This window comes from Ranitomeya variabilis, chromosome 2 (genome assembly GCF_051348905.1).
Source record: "Ranitomeya variabilis isolate aRanVar5 chromosome 2, aRanVar5.hap1, whole genome shotgun sequence".
NCBI lineage: Eukaryota > Metazoa > Chordata > Amphibia > Anura > Dendrobatidae > Ranitomeya > Ranitomeya variabilis.
The window spans coordinates 597,000,016-597,018,603 of record NC_135233.1 but is presented as its reverse complement, the minus strand read 5'-3'; the positions used below and the strand labels follow the sequence as shown (position 1 = coordinate 597,018,603).

Genomic DNA, 18,588 nt, shown 5'->3' with positions numbered 1-18,588 from the left:
GGTGGTTCTTAACACCTATGTATTTAATCAGTTATTTTAATTATATATTTGATAATGAGACTGCTTAAAATTATAGCCAGTGTGTGAAAATTGCAAGTGTGTATTTTTTGGTATTAAGCAAAAAAAAAAAAAAATTGAACATAAAAACCCAATTTAAAGGGGTTGTCCACCCTTGGTGAATTGTAATGCACACATAGTTAAGATTTGGCTCTGCTTGTTGATTCCAGCGGTCATCATATACCGACAAGACTCGGCCACTTCTCTCAACAAGACATCATGTGAACCATGGTAGAAACCTAGTCTTATGATTGCAAGTATTGATTTCAGACTACTATAACCGGCGCGTGACGCTGGATCCCAACAGTGTGTACATTTTACACTGTTCGAAATTGGCGAGCTGCAGCGCTTGCCAAACAGGGGTGGACAACCCCTTTATATCTAATTTGCTGATGATACATTCTGCTATCTTTAAGAAAATATAACTTGCAGTATTCTCAGTGACAATTGCCGTAATCTTCTAGTCCCGCCATCCTTTAATAATGAGGTCGTTATGTCCCATTTTGACCTTGAAATGAATGAGGCGAGGCACGCAGACTGAAAACTTTCAATGTTTTTATTGATTTGAGCAGTTTACAGAAATATAATTGCAAAGAGTATACAAATGTCCCGATAGAAGCAAAATATCCTTTGTTTAATATTTAACACGTTATTACAAGATTGCTAAAAACAATGAAAATACCTCTGCCACTCGACAGAACAAACTGCTTGTAGTTGGTAGAAAAACTGCTGCTCGAGCCCCCCGGAGCAGTGCCCTGCACCGCTCACTATTGGGAGGAGGATGGAGAGGCTGGGTAGGTCGTGCTGGAGCCCCCTATACCACTATCGTAGACCCCCGACTGCTGCTGCTTCTCGCCTCGTGTTACACATCAAGAAAAAGACCACTGGCAGCGGTCAGCAGCCGCGGATATCGAAGTGGCGGAAGCTTGTGTCACATTGTACAGACACTATGTCCGGAGTGTGCGACCTGCGGGCTGATGTGTTGCATCTAAACCGTGTAGTTCAGGGGTCTGCTATAGTGGCATGCTGGGAGTTGTGGTTCCACAACAATATAGCTGGAGCTACATGACTAGCTCCAGTATGACCATTGTCTAAGTGACCCCATTGAAAGTCTAGAATAGAAAGCAGATGCTAGTGTTCAGTCCGTAGTGTTCGATGCCTTGGTCAGTAACGTTTGTGACCTTAATAGGTAGAAATACAAAATAAATCCCAAATAAAGCAGAAAATCTGATGTGTGGTCTATTTCTGGGCCTGAGTGTGGGGACGCGGTTGTTAGACCCCTTTCTGTTGTCAGTCTCAATAACAGGCCGAGGATATGTCACGTGAATTTTGCAAAGTCTGACAACGCCATTATAACAGTAGCCACATTGCAGACCACTGTCCACAGCCATTTTATTTAGCAAATTCCTTCAATAACTAAGTTGTAGATTCATCCTGAAGTTAAAACTTATCAATAATTTGCTTAAAAAAATGGGTGAAGGCAAGTGCAGGGCTAGAGGCTGAATTTGAGCTTGGAAATCAACCACTACATTTTTCCCCTTCAGTTTTAGCGCCACTATTGCCCATAGGCTGTTTTTGGTATTACAGCTGGGCTCTATATCAATGGGGTCAAGCCGTAATAACAGGAATAGCCAGTGACCAAGAGTGTCACTGTGTGTACATTACTGAACTTCGAGTCCAGTACAAGAGTGGTCTTGCTGGTCATTGTGCATATGTAAGGCCAAAGACTGATGCCCACCCTTGTACCATCCTTACCCCTTTTAGATTAATCTGCAGGGACTCTATCTAACCTACAGCTCGAAATGTCACTTTAATTCCTTTTGCTAGGCCCCGATTCATCAGGTCTGGTATTTGGTAGACCCGTCTTAATTTAAAAAGAGCTGGAGGAAAATGCACCAAATTCATCAAGTGTGTTCACTAGCCAGGAGCTGGCGGATATTTCTGCTGTAAATCATGAATTTTTACTCTTGGTAAAAAAAAAAAAAAAAAAGATAGCGGAATTGGCGTGAAATTGTCAAAATTAGCAAAACTTTTCAAATATACAACCGGCAATAAAAATTCTGAATTAATAATAACTTACAGAAAGCTAAATAATATCACAGAATAGGGGCCGCATATTATATCATGAGTCCCAAATCCCTCCGTCCTCCTATGTGCGTACGAGTCTGTGAGGCAGCTGATATCACAAGCACAACTACAGGCCCTTATTAATGAATCAATGATTAATGAAACATGATCTAATAGGAATAGATCATTACTTTTTCACCAGGTCATTTAAGGTGGCTTCCCTAAAATTGGTCCCGCTGCCATTTAAGGCTGGTTTACAGGACCAAAATACTCAAGCTACTTACCGGTAGCGGTGTTTTTCAGGAGCCCATGACAGCACTAAACGAGAGAGGGGATCCGCCCTTCAGGGACAGGAAACATACAGAGATAAAAGGGCGGCACCTCTCTCCCGCATCAGTTGGATTACAGAGCATGCATGAGAGGACCTCATTGGTTAGTAGCACATAAATAATTTACACAAATCACCCTGTGACTAAACTTAAAATTTTTTTATATAAATAAGTGGTGATAAGCCATATCAGTAGAAAGGGAGGGAATACAGGAGTGTTGTCATGAGCTCCTGAAAAACACCACTACCGGTAAGTAGCTTGAGTATTTATTCAGTCGCCATGACAGCACTAAACGAGAGAATTACAGAGAAAAGTCTTAGGGAGGGACTACGGCATTCAGCACCCTTCTACCAAACGTGAGATCGTTGGAGCCACCCAGATCTAATCTATAATGCTTAAAGAAAGTAGATGGAGATGACTATGTGGCCGCCTTACATATATCCTCAATGGACACCTCCGACTTTTCTGCCCAGGAAGTCGCCATGGCCCGAATGGAATGAGCTCTTATGCCTTCTGGGACTTCTAGGCCACCTGTTGAATAAGACAAAGAAATCGCTTCCCTAATCCATCTACCTAAGGTGTTTTTGGACACCCTAAACCCTTTCCTGACTCCCTGAAAGGATATGAATAAAGAACTCTTTTTCCCAGGGGTCTGTTAAAGATATATACCTAAGTAGACATCTTTTGACATCTAACGAATGGAGTTTGAGTTCTTTTTCATTTTTAGGATTAGGACAAAAAGTGGGTAGATTTATTTCCTGAAGTCTGTGGAACTTTGACGCTACCTTCGGAAGATAGAGGGGATCAGTTCTTAATACTACCCTATCTTCTTTAAAATGAATGTATGGAGGCTGTCTAGAGAGAGCCTGTAAGTCACTAACTCTCCTCGCAGATGTGAGAGCAACCAAAAGAGCTGTTTTTAAGGACAGGACTTTTATAGGAGCAGATTCTATAGGCTCAAAGGGGGCTTCAGTCAAAGCTGTAAGTACCAAGTTTAAGTCCCATGGGGCCAGTCTTTTCTTAATAATTGGTCTTGATCTAGCCGCTGCTTTGATAAATCTATCAATCTAATAATTGTTAGCTAAATTACAATTGTACAAAGCCCCTAAAGGCGATACATGAACTCTAAAGGTACCTTCACACGAAGCGACGCTGCAGCGATAGCGACAACGATGCCGATCGCTGCAGCGTCGCTGTTTGATCGCTGGAGAGCTGTCACACAGACCGCTCTCCAGCGACCAACGATGCCGAGGTCCCCGGGTAACCAGGGTAAACATCGGGTTACTAAGCGCAGGGCCGCGCTTAGTAACCCGATGTTTACCCTGGTTACCAGCGTAAAAGTAAAAAAAACAAACAGTACATGCTCACCTGCGCGTCCCCCAGCGTCTGCTTCCTGACACTGACTGAGCTCCGGCCCTAACAGCAGAGTGGTGACGTCACCGCTGTACTTTCACTTTAGGGCCGGCGCTCAGTCAGAGCAGGAAGCGGACGCTGGGGGACACGCAGGTGAGCATGTACTGTTTGTTTTTTTTACTTTTACGCTGGTAACCAGGGTAAACATCGGGTTACTAAGCGCGGCCCTGCGCTTGGTAACCCGATGTTTACCCTGGTTACCAGTGTAAAACATCGCTGGTATCGTTGCTTTTGCTTTCAAACACAACGATACACAGCGATCGGACGACCAAATAAAGTTCTGGACTTTATTCAGCGACCAGCGACATCACAGCAGGATCCTGATCGCTGCTGCGTGTCAAACGAAACGATATCGCTAGCCAGGACGCTGCAACGTCACGGATCGCTAGCGATGTCGTTTCGTGTGAAGGTACCTTAAGGGTGCTTGTAGCTAGACCCATCTCTAGACCTCTCTGCAGGAACTCCAGAATCTTAGTAATACTGACTTTTTGACCCATCTCTGATCCTGAAACAGTCATGAATTTTTTCCAGACTCTAACATAAATATTTGTCGTGGAAACCTTCCTGCTTTTTAATAGAGTATTAATAAGACCTTGTGAAAAACCCCTTTTTCTTAGTAATGCCCCTTCAAATCCCACGCCGTCAGATGTAAATTGGACACTCGTGGATGGAGAATTGGACCCTGTGAGAGGAGGTCTGGGAGAATCCAAGGCTGAGAAATGGACATTTTCCTCAGCCATGGAAACCACGGCCTCCTGGGCCAGAACGGCGCTATCAGGATTACTCAAGCTCTGTCCTCCCGAATCTTCCTCTGAACAAATCGGGATCAAGTTCAATGGGGGAAAGGCATAGGCCATATTGAAGTGCCATGGAATTAGGAGGGCATCCACCGCGTACGGATTGTCTCTGGGGTTTAGGGAGCAAAACCGGTGACACTTTTTGTTCTCTTTGCTGGCGAAGAGGTCTATATCTGGGCACCCTCAAAGAAGTGTGATCTGGTCAAAGATGGTCTGATTGAGAACCCAATCTCCTTGTCCGAGTTTTCTGCGACTTAGGTAATCGGCCATGATGTTGTGTTTTCCCTTTATATGAAGCGATGTGAGTGACAGTAGATGAGTTTCAGCTATCTGTAAGATACGACCCGCCACTTCCATTAAAGATCTGGATCGGGTTCACCCGATGGTTAATGTAAGCTACAGTTACCTGATTGTCTGAGAATAGCCTGACGTGATGGCCCTGTAAGGACATAAGGAAATGGCTCAGAGCTTGTTCTACTGCCAATAACTCTTTAACGTTAGAGGACAAACTTTGTTCGGAATGTGACCAAACCCCCTGGACCCACATATCACCCATATGTTCTCCCCAACCCCTGGGGCTAGTATCTATGGTCACCACTCGAGATATATGGTTTATCCGGGGAACACCTGTACGCAGGTTTGGAGTGTGTAACCACCAACGTAAGGACTGAATAGAGACATCGGACAAGGAAAAGGTACTATCCAGGTGGCCCTCTAACAGACGAGTATTGTACAATACATCCCACTGTAGGACCCTGGTGTGGTACTGGGTCCAAAGAACCGCCGGGATACACGACATGATTGAGCCTAACAGTGACATCGCTCCTCTTAATGTTACCGATGGATTATTAACAACCTTTAGTATTTGCCGTTGAATTTTTTCTACCTTTGTATCTGGTAGACGGCATTCCTGCAACCTTGAGTCCAATATGAGACCCAGGAATTCTTGAACCTTTAGAGGCTGTAATCGTGATTTTTTAACGTTAATTATCCAACCCAACCTCTGTAAGGCTGCAATTACTTTATCTAGTTGGGCCGAGCAGTGTGATTTTGAGTTCCCTATTATCAACAGGTCATCCAGATATGGAACTACTAGAATATCCTGTTCATGAAGATGTGCCATGACCTCCACCATTATCTTTGTGAATGAGGAGCAACTGCAACACCAAAGGGGAGTGCCCTGTATTGGAAGTGTTTAACCGTCCCACCTAGTAAGACTGCTACCCTTAAATACCGCTGGTGGTCTGCGTGTATAGGGACATGATAATAGGTGTCTTTAAGATCTAAGACAACCATAAAACACTTGTCAAACAATAGCTTTATTGCTGTTTTGACCGACTCCATTTTAAATGATTGGACCCATAAAAACTTATTCAGGCCCTTAAGGTTGATGATGGTGCGAAACGAATTGTCTGGCTTTTTAATCAAAAAGAAAGGGGAATAAAATCCCTTACCCCTTTGCGCTTCAGGAACCTCCACCAATACGCCCTTTTGCTGGAGTTCCTGGACCTCAGACTCTAATGCCAGTTGTTCTGCAGGTGAAGAACGTACAGGTGTTACTAGAAATTTGTCATTAGGAGTGTTCGGAAAATCAAACTTTAGTCCAGATTTAATAATGTTCAGGACCCATGGGCTACTGGAAATATTACGCCAAGTCGGATAGAAGGCCAAAAGCCTGCCTCCCACCCGTTCCGGCAGTCATTGTGGTTTTCTGTTGTCCTGAAAGGAGTTGAACATGTAGCCTCTATCTTTCTTCTTATTGGCGTCATATCTGGGTTTTTCTTTATTCGACCTTGTTCGGTCAAACCATCTTCTGTTAGCGCCCCGTCTATTGGTGGGTCTTCCCAGATAGTAAAAAATGATTCCCCTATCTCCCGCTTTTTCTAATAACTCATCCAGAACTGGACCGAATAAGTCCGCCCGCCGAGCCAAACACCGCTCCCTTATCCCAACTATCCGGCCCCCCTGCGATAAAAAAAGAAAAACCGCTTAGCGCCCAGTTTTTTGTCATTAATCTAAAGGGCGCCGCCATATTTACCGGCGCGACTTTACTGCACATGCGCTGCGCGTCATCCGTCGTCGCCCACTGACGCACCAGGCCCCGCCCCTTTCTCACGCGTCACTTCCGATACGCCCCGCTGCTCCCAGAACGCCGACCACGCCGCCCCCAGATTCTGCCGTTATTCTAAAGGGTGCCGCCATATTTACCGGCGCGACTTCACTGCGCATGTGCCTTCTCGCGCGTCATTTCTGATGCGCCCCGCTGCTCCCAGAACGCCGACCACGCCGCCTGTCATACTCAGCCCCCGGTTAGAAGTGAACGCCGGCGCGCGCAGTCCCGGAAGATAAGGCCTCCCATACAATACTCACCCGTACCAGTGACGATGGGACACCGAAAAGACAGCACTCCCCCCTGAAGGCTGCTTCTGCTCTGCTGCTGCCTACCCCCACAGCCCTCTGTGGTGTGGCACCTCCAGAACTTCGATCAGCACCGAGGAAGGGGAGCTCCCGCCTCCTGTATCGGATCTGGGTCCAATTCTTCTATCTTCACCTTCAAAAAGGTATGTCTGCAGGGTCCCCTGTCAGGGACAGAAAACCAACTGATGCGGGAGAGAGGTGCCGCCCTTTTATCTCTGTAGGTTTCCAGTCCCTGAAGGGCAGATCCCCTCTCTCGTTTAGTGCTGTCATGGCGACTGAATAAAATCTATTTCTTAAAAAAAATAAATAAATCTAGACTAAGTAACTTTAAGCCACTTGGGTGAAGGTGGTTAAATTACTGGGGTAAAATTAAGAATACAAACCAGCTTTGTAACTTGTGGGAATTGATAAAAAAAAGGCACCAACCACAGATGGTGCAAGCTACAGATGCATCTACTTTTGCGGGAACTATAGTAAAAAGCCAAACCTTTTCTTTGGCCTTGAATATAGCACAATATAACCCTTGGATGTGTGAGGCCTAAGTTTCACAATCTATGCAAGAACTGCCATTTCTGGACCAGCCGTAGCTCAGATTTTTTTTAGCCCTAAATCAACCTTCTCATAAGCTTACAAGACGGCTGAGTTTGGGTCAAAAGACCGGAGACCGATCCTGAAAACGCGGTCCATACTGTGAAACTTGCACATGTAAAGTCAGTACCTGCAGCCGTGCTAATTCCGTAGTATAAGGTCATTGTTAGCGTGCAGTCTGTGTTATACCTGTAAGGTCATGAATAAGGTTCAGCACTGCTGGCTCCTTGTGTTGGGAGGAGAGGATGCATATAGACCTATGTGAAGGAACAATAGACCGTATTAAAGAAAGCACCCCCTTCTCCAGACCTACCTGCCTCCCCATACACCCGTGACCCTACTCCATATAAAGCAGCATTTCCAGTTCTTCCTGTCCCCTTCCCGCAGGAGCTACAGAGACGAAGACGGACAAAATCTGCCACAAATGTGTGCAAAAAGAATATCTTCTGTATAGTATTTATATATAAACCTTTTCTTTTTATTTTATATACTTCTTATATATACTTCTGCTAACGCACTTTGTTCAGTACATGTAGCAAAGACCTAAATACAAAATAGAGCTTTCAATAAACGAAAAAAAAAAAGGAAAAAAAACCCCTAAAACCCTAAAAATTAACACACACGTTAGATAAAAACCATTCAAAAAAGGTGGAACGATTGAAAACGAAAATTAGATGGCCGTCGTTGGGCCTTGCTGTGGAAAAAAAAAAAGTTCCCTTCATATCGGTAATAGACCTGCACTACTAAAACTGTTAAAAATCAGGGGACTGGACTTTTTTTTTTTTTTTTTTAAGCATTTCAGCTACGGTATCTCATGATGAATAGCGAAGCCAAAATTTTTTTTAAAAAGTGTCCAATCCCTGAATTGATGCCTCCATGGAGGAGAGATTACAGAAGAAGACGCATACAAAGAACACAAAGAAAACTAGCAACTAGAAATGGATCAGATACCAAAATATATCTACATGGCTCAATAATAATAAAAGTCGCTGCATCTGCCGCCGACTAGAGGGCAGCAGAAAACAGGTCTAAGTGCAGCATTAATTGCCTAAAAAGTCACAACCAACACCCCTCCGACCTTCGCGAGAATAGAGACCGTGTCCGGGGGCCGTAGGGGTACCGGGCCCGTTCTCCAAAGTGCCGTCCTCACTTGCTAACACAACTATCACAGCTTCTTGGGAGGGAGATTAAATGGATTCCTTCAGGCCCCCCCCCCCCCCCCCAAAAAAAAGAAATAAAATAGGAAGAAAAATATATATATATATATATATTATATACATATTTATATATCATACATACACGCCTACATAAAACACATGGACATTAAGGTGAAATAAGAGGTAAACATTACAACCACTGAGAAAGCTCTAACCGCTGAGCGCCCCCCAGCAGGGTTTTGGAGGGGGGAGGTTACAGCTTTCTGGAGTATGACATCATATTAGCTTATGTAGTCTTGGTCGCTAAATACTGAAGAAAGAGGAGTATGAGGAGGGGAAGCACAACACTAAAAACCATTTCTACTTGGACCGTGACCGATAAAAAAAACCCCCAAAAAACTAAATATCCAGTTTCGTTAAAACCACATCAACGCTGCTCCGGCTGCATCTGGAAGGGAAGAAGAAAAACGATAAAATGTGATAATAAAACAGGACATATCAGTGAATTTAAAGGGAGTGTCCGACTTGTAACATACTATTAAAATATAAGCAATTAAAATAAGTCTCTAGCAAATGAAGTAAAAAGTAGTTAAAACATTTAAAAACGAAAAAATAAACAAATAAATTGACCCAATTTCCCCCCCACTCTGAATATTAATAAAAAAATAAATAAATACAAAATTGGTATCGTTGCCTTCTTAAAAGTCAAATCTATCAAAGTATAAATAACCCCACTAGTAAACTGCTTCTCCTCTCTGGTCTCAGTCTACCACCCTACCCGTGCCCTCCGCTCCGCTAATGACCTCAGGTTAGCATCCTCAATAATCAGAACCTCCCACTCCCGTCTCCAAGACTTTACACGTGCTGCGCCGATTCTTTGGAATGCACTACCTAGGTTAATACGATTAATCCCCAATCCCCACAGTTTTAAGCGTGCCCTAAAAACTCATTTGTTCAGACTGGCCTACCGCCTCAACGCATTAACCTAACTATCCCTGTGCGGCCTATTAAAAAAAACAAAAACAGGTTCCTCTCATCATGTTCTCATACACTTCATGCAGTTAATTAGCCCTCTGTGTCTGTACTGCTACATACTTAGGCAGTTAACTGGTTCATGCAGCTTTACATGAACACCCGAGCCTTACACTATGGCTGGTCCAAATAACTAAAGTAATTGTTACCATCCACCTCTCGTGTCTCCCCTTTTCCTCATAGTTTGTAAGCTTGCGAGCAGGGCCCTCATTCCTCTTGGTATCTGTTTTGAACTGTGATTTCTGTTATGCTGTAATGTCTATTGTCTGTACAAGTCGCCTCTATAATTTGTAAAGCGCTGCGGAATATGTTGGCGCTATATAAATAAAAATTATTATTATTATTATAACTGCTTTAAAAAAAAAAAAAAAAAAGGCATAAATTCCATATTCCCAGCAATAAAAAGAGCAATACAAAAGGTATCCAAGCATTGTATGTATCCCAAAATAGTGGACACACAAATAAAAAAAGCCCTTCTACACGTCCACTGATGGAAAAAAATTAAGGTTCCCAAAAAATGGGGGCATTGATAAAATTTACAAAAAAAACAAAAAAATAACATTGTAAAACTTTAAATAAAAAAGTTCTGCGTATAGAGAGCTGACTGGTCGTGGTTACATAAATTTAGGAGGAGGGCTGATCTAGGGTCTACTAAACTTTGGGTCAGGATCTGAATTTGTTTAGAGGCTTTGCTGGGTCTGGTCAGTCATCATTATGCCGGAGCGGGATGAGTACGGAAAAGAAAAAAAAAAAAAAAGTGTGACTTAAGCAATGGTGACATCTTCATTGCTTATGTTCTGCAGTGCGATAGTCCTCTGCAGAGCGTGGGCGTAGAAGTGGTGCTTACCCTCTATGATGTTGCTGTATGGCAGTATTAATGGTTATACCGGTAGCGAATGATGATTAGTCCTGGTTACACGGCTTTGTAGATACACTTAGCCCTGCAGAGCTCATGGTTCAGGATGACAGGCGGAGGATCTACGCTCTCCACTTACCGCCTAAAACGAACTGGACATGTTGTTCCCCTGGTTGTGGAGAGACACCAGTAAGTCGCTGATTTTCTCCATGTTCTGATCTGTTGTCATTGAGGAATTCTCATTCATTTGCTGGGATAGGAGCGTCGTCACCGTCTGCCCGTCTCCTTGGGGCTGGCCTGGTTGAGCCAAAGCCATCATCTGGTCAGATAATGGTCCGGCTCCTGGAGACATCAGCTGACTGCAGTCTGTAGGGAGAATACATTGGATTAGTCATTTCTTTACCAATGCTACAATAATAATTGCTCAGAGCAAATCATCATGGTGACTGGGCCCCATACTCTCAAGAAATCTGCAATAAAAAGGGGTATGAGGCACCAAAATATTTAGATAAGGGTCCCTTGAAAAAGAGGATATGAAAGTGCATTTTGCACGATGGTCCATAGCAGTGCATGCTCAGCAGAGACTGAATTAGCAGGGGATGCAGAAACAAAGTAAATTACTCAGCATTATCGGGGTGTAACTTACTGTTTTGGATTCCAAACAGGAACATCCCAGTGGCCTGTGGTGATGACGCTGATGCCCCCTGCATCTGACTCATGGCGCCCCCCTGGATGGACTGAGAGTACATGCTGCTCTGTTGCAGCTCCGCCTGGCCCATACTGTTCTGCAGGGCCGACATGGACGCTGGGGACATATAGAGCGCCACCTGCTGCTCTGGAGAGGTGGGTGAGGCTTGGACGAGCTGGAGCTGCGGGGAGTTATGAAACATGGATGACTGCTGCTCATGCTGGGAGGTTACGGGGCTCTGAGCCTGGAAGTCCATGTTCTGCGCATGAAATAAGGCTTGGTTCTGCTGGTCCTGGGTCGCCATTTGCTCCTGGCTCTGACTGAACAGCATACTTTGCTGCTGCTCTTGTGCAGCCATATTGGCCATAGAGCTTTGTGCACTAAACAGGATGTTCTGAGTCTGCTCGTGAGGTGAAGGACTGCCCTGCATGCCCACCATGGAGTGCGCGGCCTGAAAAATAGCCACCTGCTGGTTCTGTGCTTGGAACAGGTTCTGCGGCGGCGGCTGCTGCTGCTCCTGTGCCATCGCTGAACTCTGGATATGGGACAACTGGGCTTGTTGTTGGAAGGCAGCTTGCTGCTCCGGGCTGGTGGCTCCCTGGAGCTGTGGCAAGGAGTTCTGGCTGGAGAAGAACGACAGCGGCTTCTCTTGAGGCACTTGGCTGCTCTGTAGAGAGCTCATAGTGTACATACTTGTGGCTGACTGCTCGGGAGGAGACGCGATTGATTCTTGTGGATGGAAAAGTGAAGCCTGCATCTGGTCTTGAGAAGAAGAGGCGCTCTGATGCTGCCCGAGGGAGCCTGAAGGGTGAAAGAGACTTCCTTGGGCGTCTTGAGCCATTGTTTGGTTATCTGCCATGGTGTTCTGGGAGTGGAACAGTGGAGACTGCTGAAGAAAATTACCTTGCTGGAGGGCCATCATGTCCCCAGCTTGCTGGAACAGTCCGGTCCCTTGCGGCTGACCACCAGTTGTCTGGACCCCAAGCATGTCCTCACTGGATGAGAAAAGGTTAACTTGGGCTTGTCCATCCCCGCTGTGCTGCATCTGGACCATGGACTGGAAAACGCTGCTCTGCATCTGTTCTGACTGGCTCGGAGAATTGTTATTGTCTGTCGCCGTGGAAGACTGGAAGAGATTGGAGTTTGGGCCAGATACTTGTTGCTGCCCAGTGCTCCCATCATTCCCAGTGACTCCCGGTGTGGAGAACATATCACACTGCATCTGCATCTCTTCGCTGGCTGTGAGGCCGCTCATTAGGTGAGAACCTTGCTGGTACATGGGGGACTGGATGCCCCCTGCGCCTGGACTCTGAGTTTGGAATATGTCAGATTGCATTGGCCCTGGAGACTGGTGGATACTTTGCTGCATCTCCATCACCATGGATGCACTGGTTTCCATTGCTTGCTGCTGACTTGTCATGGAGTTCTCGGCTTGCTGAAGAAGACTTTCAGGCCTCCCGGAGAGGACGTTCTCAGGTCTGCTGTGCACAGAGTCAGAGGGAGAAAACATGTTCTGACTGGGGGCATTCTGCATCGAACCAATGAGCTGATATATCCCAGACTTAATCTGTTCTTCTACCTGCTCCAATGCAGACTGCTCGTTTTCACCCCCGCCTTGGCTAGAAAACAAGACGCAAGATAACTGCTGCTGAGCCTCCAGGACTTGCTGGACCAGGACCTCTGTGCTGCCGCTGCTCACCCCGGACTGAAAGTTCCCAGACTGAAGCTGGTGAATGGTGTTCTGCATCTGGGTACTAGATGGGGAAAATAAGCTGCCAGACATCTGCTGCTGCAAAGTCTGAGCCTGCTCCTGTAACGCGGGCTGCTGAGCCTGCTGCGAAGCTTCTGCCATCTGTGTCAGGCTGACCATTGTCCGATCTGACTGCAGGGCGTCTCGGCTCTGGGACTCCATGGCCTGAAATGCTGCCGTCTGCTGCATGATGGCGGTCTCGCTCTGGCTTGGAGGGGACGCTTGGAACGTGCTGGGCTGAGCAATATCTTGGGGCTGGAGGGTGGACAGCGGCTCGGGGCTGAAAACTTGCACCTGAATCGGAGCCTGCTGCTCGTTCTCAGGGGGGAGGTGGGTCACAGGAGATGAGAAAGACCCACTACCGGGCGAAGTCTCCAGATTCTGCTGGGCCGATACGACAATCTTGGATGCCTGCTAGAACGAAAGAAAAAATAAATGAAAAAAAAATATATAATTCAATGAAATTTTTTGAAAATAATATCCAATATGGCTCAGTGATTAAAATGGACAATGTCAATCAAAATGCCTATCTGTTGGGGATAAAGTAACAGCGAACGATCTCTTTAGCCATCGTCTTAAGGAGCAGAAAAACTGACAGACAGTATGGACTGATTATAGTATCGACGGAAGGATCGTTCATACAGGCATCTAATATGTATGGCCACCTCTATACTACAGTGATAAATATTAGCACCCTTGGGGGGCACTACAGGACTAACATTTCTATACAGTAAGTAATGTCTGCATTGAGCTGCTCCCTCCGTCGATACCCTTAGATGTGGTCATGGCTTTGATCTGTGACTAGTCTGAAGGGGTTGTCCCACACACAACACTTACCACCTACCTATATTATAGCTGGCACATGTATGATTGGTGGGGGTCCGTCGTTAATCACCAGAAATGGTGTCCCAAACTACCCTATGTTCGGCTACTGCAGTATTATGTGTCTATAGGAGGATAATGGAGCAGAGCTCGCACATGCGTCTGAAGGGGTTGTCCCACACACAACACTTACCACCTACCTATATTATAGCTGGCACATGTATGATTGGTGGGGGTCCGTCGTTAATCACCAGAAATGGTGTCCCAAACTACCCTATGTTCGGCTACTGCAGTATTATGTGTCTATAGGAGGATAATGGAGCAGAGCTCGCACATGCTTAATAGTGCGTCAGTCACATAAAATACATTAGACCCCTCTTCTTGTGATCAGCGGGGGTCCCAGCAGTTTCCCTCTGCATTTAATCACCTATCCTGTGAATATTATATATATTGTTTTATGGGATCGCCCCTTAAAAGCACTTCTCTGCTCGTCCACCATGCTTTAAATTGCATTTCTTCTTTTCCAGATTAACTACACGTATATAGGCAAGAAGACAGCAAGAAGTTACTGCCAGGAACACTGGATTTTATTAGGAAGTTTCCAAAAGGCAAGATCACAATGCAAAGGAACCCCTACTACGATATGTGACGCAATTGTGGTTTTATTTAAAAGCCGATCCAAAATGGTATTATGTGCGATTACTTGGTCCACGTCCCAGGATCTGTCTCACAGATTGCCGGAAGCCAGCGGTATCGGACTTTGTTATAGGTATTGGATATGGCCTTCACTAAAACCTCATTTGTATCACACCGAGATACGGTGCAGAGTTCCTCTGTGTGCACTCTTATTAGGAAGAGCGATTTATTAACTCCAGGCAAACAAACCACCTAGTAAAGAACATTAGGCACGCGCCCGGGCTGCTCTGTTGTTTTAGCAAATGGGTAATTCCCATAAAACAATGCGTTGGGGAATCATTTCACCGTTTACTGTAAGTGTACATTAGTATTGGACCGATACTCTGGGGATTTTATAGGATGTTTTCGTTGTTGCTAAACATTTGCCACGAGTTTCACCTGATCCACTGCAAAGGGTGAAATTTGCAGTGAAAGGTAAAAATTGGCATAGAGGATCAATTCAGGTTAGGCTACTTTCACACTAGCGTCGTGCACTGCACGTCGCTATGCGTCGTTTTGTAGATAAAACGCATCCTGCAAAAGTGCTTGCAGGATGCGTTTTTTCTCCATAGACTTGCATTAGCGACGCATTGCCACACGTCGCAACCGTCATGCGACGGTTGCGTCAGTCCGTCGCCATAAAAAAACGCTGCTTGTAACATTTTTTGGTGCGTCGAGACTGTGTTTTCCGACCGTGCATGCGCGGCCGGAACTCCGCCCCCCCGCACATCAGAATGCGGCAGCGGATGCGTTGAAAAACAGCATCCGCTGCCCCCGTTGTGCGGCGCTTTCACTGCTTGCGTCGGTACGTCGCAACGACGCAATTCGTCGTGCGTCGCTAGTGTGAAAGTAGCTTTATAGATTTTTTTTTCACAGTATACGGTTGAGAAGTTGAAAAATCTAAATCAATGGTACTTCTACCGGTAAGACAAATACGAAGTACAAATTTGGGGATTTATGCGCTAAGAGACCTGTCAACATCGAAAATCGTCAGTGTTCAGCTTCGGTGGCCGTCAGATGTAAATAGTGAATGCTGAAGGAACAGCTCAGCTCCTACTGAATTTAATAGGACCTGAGACCAGTGGATAGAGCCATTCCAGCTCCATCCACTATCTACCGCCAGCCAGAGCTGATAACAGCTGATGGGTGGGCTGCTGTGGGTCAGACCTCCCCCACCGATCTGATATCGATGATCTATCCATGGGACGGGTCATCATGATCGTAACCGGAGCAGAGAATAAGACCGGGTTATAGGATTGTATCATCGGAGCACTGCACGGATTCACGGCGCTTATCAGGACGCACCTTATACAACGGCGACGATCTCTGGTCTCCGGTCAGCTCCATAGGAGCCACATCTTCATTTTTGATTATGTTGCTTGACTTGTGCGGAGACCCACGGGCAGGTGGGATCAAATTCACTTGGTCGATGTTACACCCCGGCGGCGTCACGGCTGAGGAGAGAAGAAGGAATACAAGCTGCATGAGACTCTTCATCCCAGACACGGAAAAATTAACCAAGAAGTTCTGAATCCGGCAAGGTTTTCCTTTTCTTCCTGCTCCTGAGCTATAGTCCCATCTTTCTTGTATGTAAATGTCATCTTTTTATCCAACTGGGCGTGGTACTCAACAAGACACGTTCATGACCATGCCCACTTGTCTGAATGGACTAGATTGATATATAGGGAAATGGAGGCCATATCTCAGGAATGAAATGAAAAAAAAAAAACACGCTTGATTCAGGAGAACAACAGCATTGTCACCAGATATGAAAATTTACCCAAAATTTCCAACAGCATCACCCCACCACTTGAATGTGTTTGGAATGATTAATTTATATATCCGCTATGTGGAGCAGCGAGTTATGAGAACAAAACAGATTAGCTGGTTAGTCAACGAGAACTGCAATTAATGGTATAAGCCCTAGATGAGAACTTACATAATAAGATGATATATTTATACGTATCGCTGGAAGGCATGAGAAGAGGTCATTGATAGTGGTGGGGGAGCTGCCATGAGCAAACTAGTCCCATCGCTACACCGGGCCAAAATAGTGCAAAAAACCAATGGCTACCTTCAAGGGGATTCTCCACTTTGGACAAGCCCTACTTTTTAGAGAAGTCCCTTGATAATTAACCCAGTTGATAAAAATGTCCCCGCTAGGACAATCTCTTTAGGAAACCTGTGAGTATGTACTCCGTGTGTCTGCAGCGCCACCACAGGAGAAATGAAGTATTACACAAAGCCCACTGTTTGCATAGTGCAGGACAGGAGCGAGAGACGCTCTTTGTAACCGCTCTTCACCCACAGATGAATGAGGCATTTGCAGAAATTTGGGCATCATTTGAATTGACTCCAGTGAACAGAGTTACCCAGCTTTCCCAGGATCAGAAAAGAGTTTCTAAAAACTTCAAAAAAGGGGAGAGATAAAGTGTATTCAAGCTCTAAGAAAACATGGTAAAAACGTGAAACGGCGGGTGAGGATGATTTTTGCAGGTCCACCTATACAATTATAATATGAGAAATAAAACCCTTTGCTGTTGGCACAACATTCGTGCGGCTCCTTTTTGGCTGATTTCTGACTGCGTCGTACGGGCTGGTGAAGAGGATGGACGGCAGCCAGCAGCAGACATGGAATATTTGCTCAAAGACCAAAAATAGATCTGTTTAATCTGAATAGATGCGGAGAGAAAGTCGTGGCAAAACCTCTTGCGCTCCCATCTGTTCTTTCACTAAGCAGATACATCAACTCCTTCTGTTCTCCACAATCTATGTGGGAACCTTTGAAGGATAAAGCGTCCAGGAAAGAGTTCTAGAATCTTAACGTGACTGATGGCGTCAATGGCCAGCCCTGGATCTCCTCCCTGTCTGGGGAATCGCAGGAAAATGGCTCTGCAGTTATTTGAGCGCATTTAGTGGACTCTTATTCTGATCTGATCTTCATCAAAGAGCTCACATTTACCCTTCAGACCAAAACAGCATCCGGAAAGTGCAGTTTTAACTGCCTAGTTTGTGCTCTTTTAGAAGCTGCTTTGAACTGTTGCTGTACCAAAATCTGCGCACAGACACTATTTACAAACATTGTCTCTCTGTGAACATCTCTGCTCCCCCATGCTCAGACATTGAGAGTTTTTTTTAATAGTGTGGTGATTTAATAGTCTGAGTATGGATTATTGCTAGAGCAGCAGATCAAAGTAGCTACTAGAAGAGGCAGTCAAAACAGTACTACCAGTATGGTGTTTGAGAGAGGAAGAAGCAAAATAAGTTTATTGAGCATATCATGAAGATTCATAGCTTTGTAAAGGCTTATCAATACTTAAAAAACAAGTTTCGCTACTCTTTAAAGTACACGGTATCTGTGATGTAAGGGACACCTGTTTTTAGGCAGTGCAGGTGTTCTAGAGATTCTGAGCATGTATTCTTCTTCTAGAGAAGTACTTAAATATAGACAGGAGGTCAAACATGAAAGGAGCTATGTAAGGATGAGCGAACATATATGACACGCAAAACATGCAGCTGAAGGGGCGTGAACGTATTATTCAAGCACGCCCAAGATACTCTAATAACACCCGAGCACGTTCGCTCATCACTAGACCAAGGAGACAGGATTTCAGTTATAGGCAAGAAGTACTGCTCACAAGGGGACAGCTAAAATACCACATCCTAGAAATCTCTGAATTAAATATTCCAGTTGCAAATTTTTATTCATTACATAGTGGAATATGTACAGAACAATAAAACATAACAAATATCAATGTACATCAAAATGAATATCCCATGGAGGTCTGGATTTGGAATGATACTCAAAATCAAAGTGGAAAATCAAATTACAGGCTGATCCAACATCAGTGGAAATGTCTCATGACAAGGAAAAGATGCTCAGTAGTGTGTGTGGCCTCCACGTGCCTGTATGACCTCCCTACTGACAATGCCTGGGCA

General features: G+C 45.1%; 1 protein-coding gene across 12 annotated transcripts in view; it reads right to left on the bottom strand.

The window, feature by feature from the left end:
• Positions 1 to 6,531: 6,531 nt before the first annotated feature.
• NFAT5 (nuclear factor of activated T cells 5) overlaps positions 6,532 to 18,588 on the bottom strand; it is a 111,979-nt gene continuing 99,922 nt past the window's right edge. For 9 of the 12 annotated variants that reach the window (XM_077288501.1, XM_077288497.1, XM_077288499.1 and 6 more), the window contains 4 exons: positions 15,955 to 16,103; positions 11,361 to 13,566; positions 10,854 to 11,080; positions 6,532 to 9,274 (listed from right to left, as the gene is read on the bottom strand). In XM_077288501.1, coding sequence (XP_077144616.1) covers positions 10,857 to 11,080; positions 11,361 to 13,566; positions 15,955 to 16,103 — 2,579 coding nt within the window. In that variant the 3' untranslated portion in view covers positions 6,532 to 9,274; positions 10,854 to 10,856. The remainder of the gene's footprint in view (positions 9,275 to 10,853; positions 11,081 to 11,360; positions 13,567 to 15,954; positions 16,104 to 18,588) is intronic. The other 3 variants (XM_077288498.1, XM_077288500.1, XM_077288509.1) reach the window with 1 other exon arrangement.